The sequence below is a fragment of the Oncorhynchus masou genome, chromosome 32 (assembly GCF_036934945.1).
Source record: "Oncorhynchus masou masou isolate Uvic2021 chromosome 32, UVic_Omas_1.1, whole genome shotgun sequence".
Classification (NCBI taxonomy): Eukaryota; Metazoa; Chordata; class Actinopteri; order Salmoniformes; family Salmonidae; genus Oncorhynchus; species Oncorhynchus masou.
In genome coordinates, this window is record NC_088243.1 from 4,633,128 (window position 1) to 4,646,948 (window position 13,821).

At 48.4% G+C, this 13,821-nt stretch overlaps 1 protein-coding gene across 2 annotated transcripts in view; it reads right to left on the minus strand.

Moving 5' to 3' along the window:
* Window positions 1–1,773: 1,773 nt before the first annotated feature.
* Window positions 1,774–13,821, minus strand: part of LOC135525488 (mitogen-activated protein kinase kinase kinase kinase 5-like) — an 87,265-nt gene continuing 75,217 nt past the window's right edge. For both annotated transcript variants that reach the window (XM_064953159.1, XM_064953158.1), the window contains 5 exons: window positions 12,187–12,255; window positions 10,875–10,967; window positions 5,583–5,653; window positions 4,405–4,460; window positions 1,774–2,648 (listed from right to left, as the gene is read on the minus strand). In XM_064953159.1, coding sequence (XP_064809231.1) covers window positions 2,561–2,648; window positions 4,405–4,460; window positions 5,583–5,653; window positions 10,875–10,967; window positions 12,187–12,255 — 377 coding nt within the window. In that variant the 3' untranslated portion in view covers window positions 1,774–2,560. The remainder of the gene's footprint in view (window positions 2,649–4,404; window positions 4,461–5,582; window positions 5,654–10,874; window positions 10,968–12,186; window positions 12,256–13,821) is intronic.

A 13,821-nucleotide genomic window follows, 5' to 3' on the forward strand; every position in this document is an offset into this window, starting at 1 on the left:
TCTCTCTCTCTCTGCTTAAAGGGGACAGTTCACCCTCTCTCTCTCTCTGCTTAAAGGGGATAGTTCACCCTCGCTCTCTCTCTGCTTAAAGGGGACATCTCACCCTCTCTCTCTCTGCTTAAAGGGGACAGTTCACACTTTCAAAGTTCTCTTATTTTCAACTTTAATGTCAACCTTTATCTCGTTTCATCCTAAAAGGTTTTATAATGTGTCTGCTATTAACATCAGTCTGACAGTGACATCATGCCATGTAAAACCCCTTTATAAACCTTTAAATCTGGCAGTCATCCTTGGGTTAAATTCCCTTTATAACCTGGTGGGTTTCATGGGTGATGAAACCGTAGCCATTGCTGACATTGAATCCCTTGACTGTAACCAAGACATTAGTTGTGATGACCTCCTAACCATAGATAGGATTTGACCAGAACCCCAGGGAAGTGTTCCATTTGGGACGTAGATGACATCAGATGTCTATGAAGTAAATACATTTTTTTTTTTTTTTTAATTAATGATGCAAGGCAGATTGACCAACTGTCAAAACGTTTGGATGAAACGACAACACCTCAAGTGTATTGAAAATAACATCAAAACTGAACTCTCACGGCTAGTAAATCCAACATACCTGAATATTGCTTCGAGATGAATAAATAAAGTTGAAACGATTTTCTTTGGGAACCATTAGTTAAACTAGAGCTGGAAAATCAACCAACTAGTCAAGGCTCAGCGTTAGCAAGCCACACTATCGTCCTAGACCAGAGCTCATCGGCAACCAGACCTGTGACAAAAAATGACTGATGCAACACTCCCATTTGCTACCAGACCTAAATATCAGAATTATTATAGTAGTCGTTTTCAGTAAGATATTGTCTTGTCATATTGCAGGATTTCAGCTGATATGTAACAGGTTGAGAGAAGAAGTGAAGGCTCCAGAGTAAGACTGTCCATTGGTCTGAACCTTTCCTGCCTACATTCTGCTCCACCAGTCCAGTCGATCAGTTTGTAGCCCATTCTGAGCAGAGGACTCAGCGCTGGAGAGGTGGTGAACGGGGCTGGAGAAGAGAGGTGGTGAACGGGGCTGGAGAGGAGAGGTGGTGAACGGGGCTGGAGAAGAGAGGTGGTGAACGGGGCTGGAGAAGAGAGGTGGTGAACGGGGCTGGAGAAGAGGTGGTGAACGGGGCTGGAGAAGAGAGGTGGTGAACGGGGCTGGAGAAGAGGTGGTGAACGGGGCTGGAGAAGAGAGGTGGTGAACGGGGCTGGAGAGGAGAGGCGGTGAACGGGGCTGGAGAGGAGAGGTGGTGAACGGGGCTGGAGAAGAGAGGTGGTGAACGGGGCTGGAGAAGAGAGGTGGTCAACGGGGCTGGAGAAGAGAGGTGGTGAACGGGGCTGGAGAGGAGAGATGGTGAACGGGGCTGGAGAAGAGAGGTGGTCAACGGGGCTGGAGAAGAGAGGTGGTGAACGGGGCTGGTGGTGAACGGGGCTGGAGAGGAGAGATGGTGAACGGGGCTGGAGAAGAGAGGTGGTCAACGAAGAGAGGTGGTGAACAGAGGAGAGATGGTGAACGGGGCTGGAGAAGAGAGGTGGTGAACGGGGCTGGAGAAGAGAGGTGGTCAATGGGGCTGGAGAAGAGAGGTGGTGAACGGGGCTGGAGAAGAGAGGTGGTGAACGGGGCTGGAGAGGAGAGGTGGTGAACGGGGCTGGAGAGGAGAGGTGGTGAACGGGGCTGGAGAGTAACTGTTCTCAGAGGGTGGGCTGTAACTGTTCTCAGGGGACAGGTGGTGAACGGGGCTGGAGAAGAGAGGTGGTGAACGGGGCTGGAGAAGAGAGGTGGTGAACGGGACTGGAGAAGAGAGGAGGTGAACGGGGCTGTAAAAAGTAGTTCACTTTAACAACCCTCGTCTGACATGTTTGTTTCACTGGACAGAGAGGCTGAGTGAAGGGTTACCGGTGATCAGAGAGGCTGAGTGAAGGGTTACCGGTGATCAGAGAGGCTGAGCCAGACAGGGCTACCGGTCTTTGGGCCAGACAGCTTTAGCAACTGTTCTCAGTAACAGGGACAGGGCTGGGGTCAGGGCTAGTAACTGTTCTCAGTAACAGGGACAGGGCTGGGGTCAGGGCTAGTAACTGTTGTCAGTAACAGGGACAGGGCTGGGGTCAGGGCTAGTAACTCAGTAACAGGGACAGGGCTGGGGTCAGGTCTAGTAACTGTTCTCAGTAACAGGGACAGGGCTGGGGTCAGGGCTAGTAACTGTTCTCAGTAACAGGGACAGGGCTAGTAACTGTTCTCAGTAACAGGGACAGGGCTGGGGTCAGGGCTAGTAACTCAGTAACAGGGACAGGGCTGGGGTCAGGGCTAGTAACTGTTCTCAGTAACAGGGACAGGGCTGGGGTCAGGGCTAGTAACTGTTGTCAGTAACAGGGACAGGGCTGGGGTCAGGGCTAGTAACTCAGTAACAGGGACAGGGCTGGGGTCAGGGCTAGTAACTGTTCTCAGTAACAGGGACAGGGCTGGGGTCAGGGCTAGTAACTGTTCTCAGTAACAGGGACAGGGCTGGGGTCAGGTCTAGTAACTGTTCTCATGTCCGGCCAGGATGTAGAGGTTGCTGAGGGCTGTGGGGTTGTCAGTGGGCCGGCTCTCCAGAACCACCACCCTGTCAGAGAGAGATGTCAGTTAGCAGCAGCACATCAGTAACACATAAACACTACTGCAGGTTACAGCTGCCAGCCAGGTCCAATTTATACAATAGAATTGATAGAATATAATGAATAGAGTCAGAGAGAGTAGCAGGCAGAAAGATAAGAGGACTGGCTACATTTTAAAATGGCACTAAAATGGCACCCCCTCCAGGGGTCTCCTGCCCTCCAGGCCAAAGGGGCTCCTGCCCTCCAGGCCCAGGGGTCTCCTGCCCTCCAGGCCCAGGGTGCTCCTGCCCTCCAGAGGTCTCCTGCCCTCCAGGGGGCTCCTGCCCTCCAGGCCAAAGGGGCTCCTGCCCTCCAGGGGTCTCCTGCCCTCCAGGCCCAGGGTGCTCCTGCCCTCCAGAGGTCTCTTGCCCTCCAGGCCAAGGGGGCTCCTGCCCTCCAGGGGTCTCTTGCCCTCCAGGCCAAAGGGGCTCCTCCAGGGGTCTCCTGCCCTCCAGGGGTCTCCTGCCCTCCAGGGTGCTCCTGCCCTCCAGAGGTCTCTTGCCCTCCAGGCCAAAGGGGCTCCTGCCCTCCAGGGGGCTCCTGCCCTCCAGGGGGCTCCTGCCCTCCAGGCCAAAGGGGCTCCTGCCCTCCAGAGGTCTCCTGCCCTCCAGGGGGCTCCTGCCCCGTGTCTGAGCCAGATTTAGTGGTTTCTATAGTTGAGGAGAACTGACTGTCTGACAGTGTGTGGGGTCTAGGGACTTCCCTGCCACAGCGCCCACTCTGCTGCATTCTTGGGTAGGGAATGGGATAGTGTAACCAACCAGTGGGTGGATCATTGAAGTTGTAATGTGTGACTCACATGTATAATATGTGGAGGTTTTCAAGCCTCTTCTGGTAACGTTGAGATTACAATGACTTTTCCCACTCGGGATCTTATCATACTGAATGATCAAAGACTGCTGATTTGATCTGAGGCACCTGCCTCGTCATAGGAATGGAAGCAACCCGGGAGAAAGACATGGAATCTCTCTGTAGAGAGGTCTGAAGAGGACTCTGAAAGACTCAGGAGAGAGAGAGAGAGAGGAGTTGGATGTTTGCTGGTTTCCAGGCAATGAACAATGAGATCCTGTGCAAGGACACTGGAGATAACAGCTAGCTACCAGCCCTGACCTCTACGGCTTGAGAGGTCAAAAGGACACTACCTCATCTAACTAGAAAGGTGGAGAGGAAAAACAATGTAGAGAGAGTATATAGAGATGATAAAAAAGCAATGGATATGAGAGAAGGGGGGAGAGGGATATATGAGAGAAAGGGGGGAGAGAGAAAAGATGGATATGAGAGAAGGGGGAGAGGGATATATGAGAGAAAGGGGGGAGAGAGAGATAAGATGGATATGAGAGAAGGGGGAGAGGGATATATGAGAGAAAGGGGGGAGAGAGAGATAAGATGGATATGAGAGAAAGGGGGGAGAGATATGAGAGAAAGGGGGAGAGGGATATATGAGAGAATGGGGGGGGGAAAGAAGATGGATATGAGAGAAGGGGGATGGGGATATATGAGAGAAAGGGGGAGAGAGAAAAGATGGATATGAGAGAAAGGGGGGAGAGGGAAATAAGATGGATATGAGAGAAAGGGGGGAGAGGGAAATAAGATGGATATGAGAGAAAGGGGGGGAGAGAGAGGGAGATAAAAAGAGAGCAAAAGAGAGGGGGGGTAAACATAAGAGAGGACAGGAAGAAGAGTGAAGAGTTAAAGACAGAGAGAATTACTTCCAGCACCACCCACCTGTCAGATCCTAGGAGGCGGAAGACTCTGCTGGGATCAGAAATCTCCTGGGTGACCTGCACATCAATGAACATGGTAACATACACAGTATTCCACAAAGGGAATTGTTGAGGAACTACACTGAAAAAACCCATCTGAACCCAAAGTTACAGCCAGACTGCTACATTTTACACAGGAGAAAGAACTTTTCCATTTCCATGCTTAATATGGAAACCCGCACCGTCACCCCAGTAGACCCGCACCGTCACCACAGTAGACCACACACCGTCACCCCAGTAGACCCACAGTCACCCCTGTAGACCCGCACCGTCACCCCAGTAGACCCACACCGTCACTCCAGTAGACCCACACCGTCACCACAGTAGACCCGCACCGTCACCCCAGTAGACCCACAGTCACCACAGTAGACCCACACCGTCACCACAGTAGACCCACACCGTCACCCCAGTAGACCCACAGTCACCACAGTAGACCCACAGTCACCCCAGTAGACCCACACCGTCACTCCAGTAGACCCACACCGTCACCCCAGTAGACCCACACCGTCACCACAGTAGACCCACACCGTCACTCCAGTAGAACCGCACCGTCACCCCAGTAGACCCGCACCGTCACCCCAGTAGACCCACAGTCACCACAGTAGACCCACACCGTCACCCCAGTAGACCCACACAGTCACCCCAGTAGACCCACACCGTCACCCCAGTAGACCCACACAGTCACCCCAGTAGACCCACACCGTCACCCCAGTAGACCCACAGTCACCCCAGTAGACCCACACCGTCACCCCAGTAGACCCACACAGTCACCCCTGTAGACCCACACCGTCACCCCAGTAGACCCACACCGTCACCCCAGTAGACCCACACAGTCACCACAGTAGACCCACACAGTCACCACAGTAGACCCACACAGTCACCACTTTTGATAATTATGTATATTACTTTGACTTTTACTCAAGTAGTATTTTACTGGGTGACTTTTACTTGAGTCATTTTCTATTAAGGTATCTTTACTTTTACTCAAGTATGACAGTTGGGTACTTTTCCCACCACTGCTGTATATTATGGACATTTTCTGAAATGACAACGCAAAAATACAAACAAATAATATTTAGAGTCTGGTTGTATATAGTTAACGAAGTGACTGAATGGTTGTGTTACTACAGTAATAACTACCTCGTTGGACTTGAAGCTCTTTCCCTGCATACCGTGCTTCCAGAAGGCCAGAACACTGTCCTGAAGGCACACTGGAGCAGGAGGAGAGAAGGGTAGAGGGACGCCAGTCAAGACAGGAAGGATATCAGCATTGGTGTTTTCATTTACATTAGATTTTGATCATTGAGCAGGCACTCTTATCAAGAGTATCAGTCAGTGTATTACCTAGTGTAGTCTGGGACACTAGAAGGATGACCCACCCCAGTAGTGTAGTCTGGGACACTAGAAGGATGACCCCCACCGTAGTGTAGTCTGGGACACTAGGAGGACACCCCCCACCCCAGTAGTGTAGTCTGGGACACTAGAAGGATGACCCCCCCCAGTAGTGTAGTCTGGGACACTAGGAGGACCCACAGTGTAGTCTGGGACACTAGAAGGATGACCCCCCCCAGTGTAGTCTGGGACACTAGGAGGACGACCCCCCGTAGTGTAGTCTGGGACACTAGAAGGATGACCCACCCCCCTGTAGTGTAGTCTGGGACACTAGGAGGAGACCCCCCCCCTACTGTAGTGTAGTCTGGGACACTAGAAGGATGACCCCCCGCAGTGTAGTCTGGGACACTAGGAGGACGACCCCCCCCCCCTACTGTAGTGTAGTCTGGGACACTAGAAGGATGACCCCCGTAGTGTAGTCTGGGACACTAGGAAGACGCCCCCCGTAGTGTAGTCTGGGACACTAGAAGACGACCCCCCCGTAGTGTAGTCTGGGACACTAGAAGGATGACCCCCCCCCCTGTAGTGTAGTCTGGGACACTAGGAGGACGACTTTGACTAGTGTAGTCTGAGACACTAGAACTTTTACGACCCCCCCCCGTAGTGTAGTCTGGGACACTAGAAGGATGACCCCCCCCCCCCCCACTGCTGTAGTGTAGTCTGGGACACTAGAAGGATGACCCCCCCCCCCCTAGTGTAGTCTGGGACACTAGAAGGATGACCCCCCCGTAGTGTAGTCTGGGACACTAGAAGTACGACCCCCCCTGCATACCGTGTAGTGTAGTCTGGGACACTAGAAGTACGACCCCCCAGTAGTGTAGTCTGGGACACTAGAAGTACGACCCCCCCGTAGTGTAGTCTGGGACACTAGAAGTACGAGCCCCACTAGTGTAGTCTGGGACACTAGAAGGATGACCCCCCCCCCTGTAGTGTAGTCTGGGACACTAGAAGTACGACCCCCCCGTAGTGTAGTCTGGGACACTAGAAGTATGACCCCCCCGTAGTGTAGTCTGGGACACTAGAAGGATGACCCCCCTGTAGTGTAGTCTGGGACACTAGAAGTACGACCCCCCCCCCTGTAGTGTAGTCTGGGACACTAGAAGGATGACCCCCCTGTAGTGTAGTCTGGGACACTAGAAGTACACTAGACCCCCCCCCGTAGTGTAGTCTGGGACACTAGAAGGATGACCCCCCCCCTGTAGTGTAGTCTGGGACACTAGAAGGATGACCCCCGTAGTGTAGTCTGGGACACTAGGAGGACGACCCCCCCCGTGTAGTCTGGGACACTAGAAGGATGACCCCCCCTGTAGTGTAGTCTGGGACACTAGAAGGATGACCCCCCCTACTGTAGTGTAGTCTGGGACACTAGAAGTACGACCCCCCTACTGTAGTGTAGTCTGGGACACTAGAAGTACGACCCCCCCCCGTAGTGTAGTCTGGGACACTAGAAGTACGACCCCCCCCCGTAGTGTAGTCTGGGACACTAGAAGTACGACCCCCCCCCGTGTAGTCTGGGACACTAGAAGGATGACCCCCCCCCTGTAGTGTTGTCTGGGACACTAGAAGGATGACCCCCCCGTAGTGTAGTCTGGGACACTAGAAGGATGACCCCCCCCCCCCCCTGTAGTGTAGTCTGGGACACTAGAAGGATGACCCCCCCGTAGTGTAGTCTGGGACACTAGAAGGACGAACCCCCCGTAGTGTAGTCTGGGACACTAGAAGGACGAACCCCCCCCCACACACTGTAGTGTAGTGTGAGCCTTTCCTTAATAAAGCAGATATCATATACATTATTACACAGTTACTATACATATGCTATAACACTTACTATGCATATTATAACACTGTTACTATACATATGCTATAACACTTACTATGCATATTATAACACTGTTACTATACATATGCTATAACACTTACTATGCATATTATAACACTGTTACCATACACCAGGGATTATCAAATTGATTCAGACGCGGGTCAATTTCTTCTGGAGCGGATGGTCAAGGGGTCGGAACATAATTACAAATAATTACATTATTAATTAACTACATAATTACAATAATTACATAATTATTAATTTGTAGACAGAAAATTGACCGCAAGAAACCCAAACAGATGTTTTTTTTTTATATTTATTTTTTATCATTTCAAACCTTGCTTCCATTTGTGTATAATCACCCGTTGCACATTTTGGGGACAATTCAGAGGAGGAAACTTTCCGTGGGAATTAACGGGAAAATATGGTAATTAACGGAAACATATGGTAATTAACGGAAAAATATGCAAATTAATATTAATACCATTTAAATGGAGACAGAAACATAAACCTTTTACCTTATCATAAGTGGACATATTTGCAAATTATTAAAACCTTCCAATAGAAATAAAAACAACAACAATTTAGTTACGAATTGAACTTTAATTAAATTAGTTGTTGACTCTTCACTTGGGATGATTTCACTGAACAACAAAAGGGAAAATTGAATGTTCCATCGCATCTCCCAAAACGTTTTCAACATACAGTTGAAGTCGGAAATTTACAAACACCTTCGCCAAATACATTTAAACTCAGTTTTTCACAATTCCTGACATTTAATCAGAGTAAAAATTCCCTGTCTTAGGTCAGTTAGGATCACCACATTATTTTAAGAATGTGAAATGTCAGAATAATAGTAGAGAGAATGATTTAGTTGAGCTTTTATTTCTTTCATCACATTCCCAGTGCGTCAGAAGTTTACATACACTCAATTAGTATTTGGTAGCGTTGCCTTTAAATTGTATAACTTGGGTCAAACGTTTCGGGTAGCCATCCACAAGCTTCCCACAATAAGTTGGGTGAATTTTGGTCCATTCCTACTGACAGAGCTGGTGTAACTGAGTCAGGTTTGTAGGCCTCCTTGCTTTTTCAGTTCTGCCCACAAATGTTCTATAAGATTGAGGTCAGAGCTTTGTGATGGCCACTCCAATACCTTGACATTTTTGTCCTTAAGCCATTTTCCCACAACTTTGGAAGTATGCTTGGGGTCATTGTCCATTTGGAAGACCCACTTGCGACCAAGCTTTCACTTCCTGACTTATGCCTTGAGATGTTGCTTCAATATGTCCACATAATTTTCCATCCTCATGATGCCATCTATTTTGTGAAGTGCACCAGTCCCTCCTGCAGCGAAGCACCCCCACAACCTGATGCTGCCACCCCCATAATTAACGGTTGGGATGGTGTTCTTCGGCTTGCAAGCCTCCCACCTTTTCGTCCAAACATAACGACGGTCATTATGGACAAACAGTTCTATTTTTGTTTTATCAGACCAGAGGACATTTCTCCAAAAAGTACCATCTTTGTCTCCATGTACAGTTGCAAACCGTAGTCTGGCTTTTTTTATGGTGGTTTTGGAGCAGTGGCTTCTTCCTTGCTGAGCGGCCTTTCAGGTTATGTCGATATTGGACTCGTTTTTACTGTGGATATAGTCTCCCTTCTAGGAGACTGTCAAAAATTATGACAACACCACCCCAACAGGTGTTGCTGGGCAGCTTCAATATGGTGCTCTTATTCTTCTCACTTTGCTTGGTGAGGTAGATCGCTGCTATAACTTGATGACGCTTCGCATACCTAACCATTTCCTTGGCTCTCTTGTAGAGGGTATCCATTGTTTTCAGTGCCATTATGTCCTTGAGGAGCAGCTTCAACACATGAGCAGCGCAGCCAATGGGTGTGAGGGTAGGACTCCATTTTACACCAAGCAGCCTTCATGTTCGCAGCATTGTCTGTCACAAGTGCAAATGCCTTCTGTGGTCCAAGGTAATTGATGACTGCCTTCAGCTCATCTGCAATATAGAGACCGGTGTATCTGTTGACCCTTGTGTCTGTGCTCTTGTAGAGTACTGGTTGAGGGGTGGAGATGTAGTTAATTATTCCATGCCCACAAACATTCAACCACCCATCAGAGATGACTGCAATACAGTCTGCTTTCTCTATGATTTGCTTGACCTTCACTTGAACTCTGCATCCAGCAAATTAGTAGATAAAGCATATCTGGTTGGAGGGGTGTATGCTGGGCGAAGAACATTAAGAAATCTCTTACAATACACATTGCCTGTGAGCATCAGAGGTGAACCAGTTGCATACACAGCTCGAGCAAGACATTCATCAGCATTTCTCGTACTACGGTTCCTCCATTGAGAGAAATGGAGGAGGACCATGAGCTGTTGCTATCGATAAGGTGTCTGATTCATCATTTTCACCTTGATTAGAAGTAGAGGAACTTAAGTTGCTTGTTGTGAGCGCTGAGGGAACTTTATGCACTTGGCCAGATGATTCCGCAAGAATGCACTGTGGATGCAGAGGGTTGGAATTCCATTGAATTGGGGAAGTTTTTTAACCAAAATATGCCACAAGACCTAGAATTGCCTTATGTGTGTCCCACAAAAAAAAGTTCACCGTAATATGCTGACTTTTTTTTGATGAATTTAAGCAACATTCCCAGGCTCAACTTCCAATGGAAAATGTCCGGAAATTTCCAGGAAAGTTTCCGACACTTTGCAACCCTAATCACGTGTCTCTCTATTATACGTGGGAATAGTCGGGAACAGATTTCTTAATTTCAAATAACTTGGAGCTGATTTCCTGGTGTTTTTACAGGTCTTCTATGTCCAACATTGAACATTCCAAACGCAAAAATCAAGTTGGGGGGCCAAATAAAACCAGTTGGGGAACGTCATAATACTTCCTGTACACGTCATAATACTTCCTGTACACGTCATAATACTTCCTGTACACGTTATAACACTTCCTGTACACGTTATAACACTTCCTATACACGTTATACCACTTCCTGTACACGTCATACCACTTCCTGTACACGTTATACCACTTCCTGTACACGTTATACCACTTCCTGTACACGTTATAACACTTCCTGTACACGTTATAACACTTCCTATACACGTTATAACACTTCCGGTACACGTTATAACACTTCCTATACACGTTATTACAATGGATGTACAGTAGAAGGTGAATAAGAGAGCACATCTTACCAACGGATCCAATGGTGAAGTCAAAGCTGAGCTCCGAGGCTAGCTTCTTGTTGGACTTCAGTCTTCCCTGGAGGTTAACGATCTTGAGATTTTCTAGAAGAGGAAGAGAATCCCTTAGAATAGTGGGTTGGATAAAAACAGACATTCACAGTATATCACAAAAGTGAGTACACCCCTCACATTTTTGTAAATATTTGAGTATATATCTTTTCATGTGACAACACTGAAGAAATGACACTTTGCTACAATGTCAAGTAGTGAGTGTACAGCTTGTATAATGGCTAATTGGGCCCGATTTGGACATTTTCACTTAGGGGTGTACTCACTTTTGTGGCCGGCGGTTTAGACATTAAATGCCTGTGTGTTGAGTTATTTTGAGGGGACAGCAAATTTACACTGTTACACAAGCTGTACACTCACTACTTTAAAGTGTAATTTCTTCAGTGTTGTCACATGAAAAGATATACTCAAATATTTACAAAAATGTGAGGGGTGTACTCACTTTTGTGATATACTGTATATGAGCAGGGAAAACTTATCTCAGGGCAGTGCAGGACAACAGTTAGACTGGGGGAGGGGGGCAGTGCACTACTTTAAACCAGAGCCCTACGGTGACCAGAAAACTATGGTCTCTGGTCAAAAGTAGTGCACTGCACAGGGAATAGGGGTGCCATTTGGAACACATCTTAGGATAGGGGCGGCAGGGTAGCCTAGTGGTTAGAGCGTTGGACTAGTAACCGGAAGGTTGCAAGTTCAAATAATATATCCCATTTAGCAGACGCTTTTGTCCAAAGCGACTTACAAGTCGGCTGGGGCCACTACTTTTACATATGGGTGGCCCCAGCGGGAATCGAACCCACGACGCTTGGCGTTGCAAGCGCCATGCTCTACCGACTGAGCCACACAGGACCCCGAGCCGACAAGGTACAAATCTGTCGTTCTGCCCCTGAACAGGCAGTTAACCCACTGTTCCCAGGCTGTCATTGAAAATAAGAATTTGTTCTTTAACTGACTTTTTTATTTATTTTTTTACCTTTATTTAACCAGGCAAGTCAGTTAAGAACAAATTCTTATTTTCAATGACGGCCTGGGAACAGTGGGTTAACTGCCTGTTCAGGGGCAGAACGACAGATTTGTACCTTGTCAGCTCGGGGGTTTGAACTTGCAACCTTCCGGTTACTAGTCCAACGCTCTAACCACAAGGCTACCCTGCCGACTTGCCTGGTTAAATAAAGGTAAAATTAAAAATAAAAAAAATCTTGAGTGCAGGTCAAGAGGTCATCATCTCTATGGGTTCAGAGGTCATACTTACTGTCCAGGCACACTAGCAAGGTGTCCCTCTCCAGCTGGGTCACATGGATGGTGTCCACTGCTCGACCAGCTAGGGGAAAGACATATAGAGCGGTCACTGTGGAGATATCCCTTCTGGCATCCAATAGAAACGATTATTTTCTTAACGAGCATATTGGATGACTTGTTGTTCGTATTCCATTCACCCCAGTTCAATGTTAACATGGATAGGTTTAGGCTGGTGTAGCCTACAGTCATTTAGCATAGTCAGATCAGGACCTAACATAAGGATAACTCAAGAGTATGCTATTCTGTTCATGCTGAAATAAGTCTACAGTATCACATTATCACATTTCTTTAGACCTGTCTAAAATAAATCATGGATTCATTGTGATGGTGTAGACTATATTACATGGATTTATTGTGATGGTGTAGGCTATATTACATGGATTTATTGTGATGGTGTAGACTATATTACATGGATTTATTGTGATGGTGTAGGCTATATTACATGGATTTATTGTGATGGTGTAGACTATATTACATGGATTCATTGTGATGGTGTAGACTATATTACATGGATTCATTAGACTGTTTAAACTGTTGATGTTCCAAAGGTCTGCCTCAGTGGCTGGTAGGATATGTGTGGAAGCCAGGAGATGATAAATGTTAATTAACGGTCGATCACCGTGAGACCGGCAGTTATTTGCTTGACAATCACCAGCTGACAAAATGTCATGACGACCACAGCCCTAGTTGAGGTTGATTGTTTCTCTGTGTAGAGCAGGGGGTAGGCTGGTCCTGGAGTGCCGCAGTTCTTGATTTTACTGACCTTGGAAGACCAGGTGTGTTGAATTGAATCAATGTCTGACCTGATCAATTAGCTCAGTTGGTCAGGTGTGGTGCCTCGTTGGGGACAACTCCTGCAGGACCTGTGGCTCTCCAGGAACAGGGTTGTGGTGATGTGCGGGTAAGATGCCTGACGGTGAAAAGCCCCCCGACTATACGAGGGTGGAAAGCCCCCCGACTATACGAGGGTGTAAAGCCCCCGACATTAAGGTGGAAAGCCCCCCGACTATACGAGGGTGGAAAGCCCCCCGGCTATACGAGGGTGGAAAGCCCCCGACTGACATTAAGGTGGAAAGCCCCCCGACTATACGAGGGTGGAAAGCCCCCCGACTATACGAGGGTGGAAAGCCCCCCGACTATACGAGGGTGGAAAGCCCCCCGACTATACGAGGGTGGAAAGCCCCCCGACTATACGAGGGTGGAAAGCCCCCCGAATATACGAGGGTGGAAAGCCCCCCGACTATACGAGGGTGGAAAGCCCCCTGACTATATGACGGTGGAAAGCCCCCCGACTATATGACGGTGGAAAGCCCCCTGACTATATGACGGTGGAAAGCCCCCTGACTATATGACGGTGGAAAGCCCCCTGACATTAAGGTGGAAAGCCCCCCGGCTATACGAGGGTGGAAAGCCCCCCGGCTATACGACGGTGGAAAGCCCCCTGACTATATGACGGTGGAAAGCCCCCTGACATTAAGGTGGAAAGCCCCCCGGCTATACGAGGGTGGAAAGCCCCCCGGCTATACGACGGTGGAAAGCCCCCTGACTATATGACGGTGGAAAGCCCCCTGACTATATGACGGTGGAA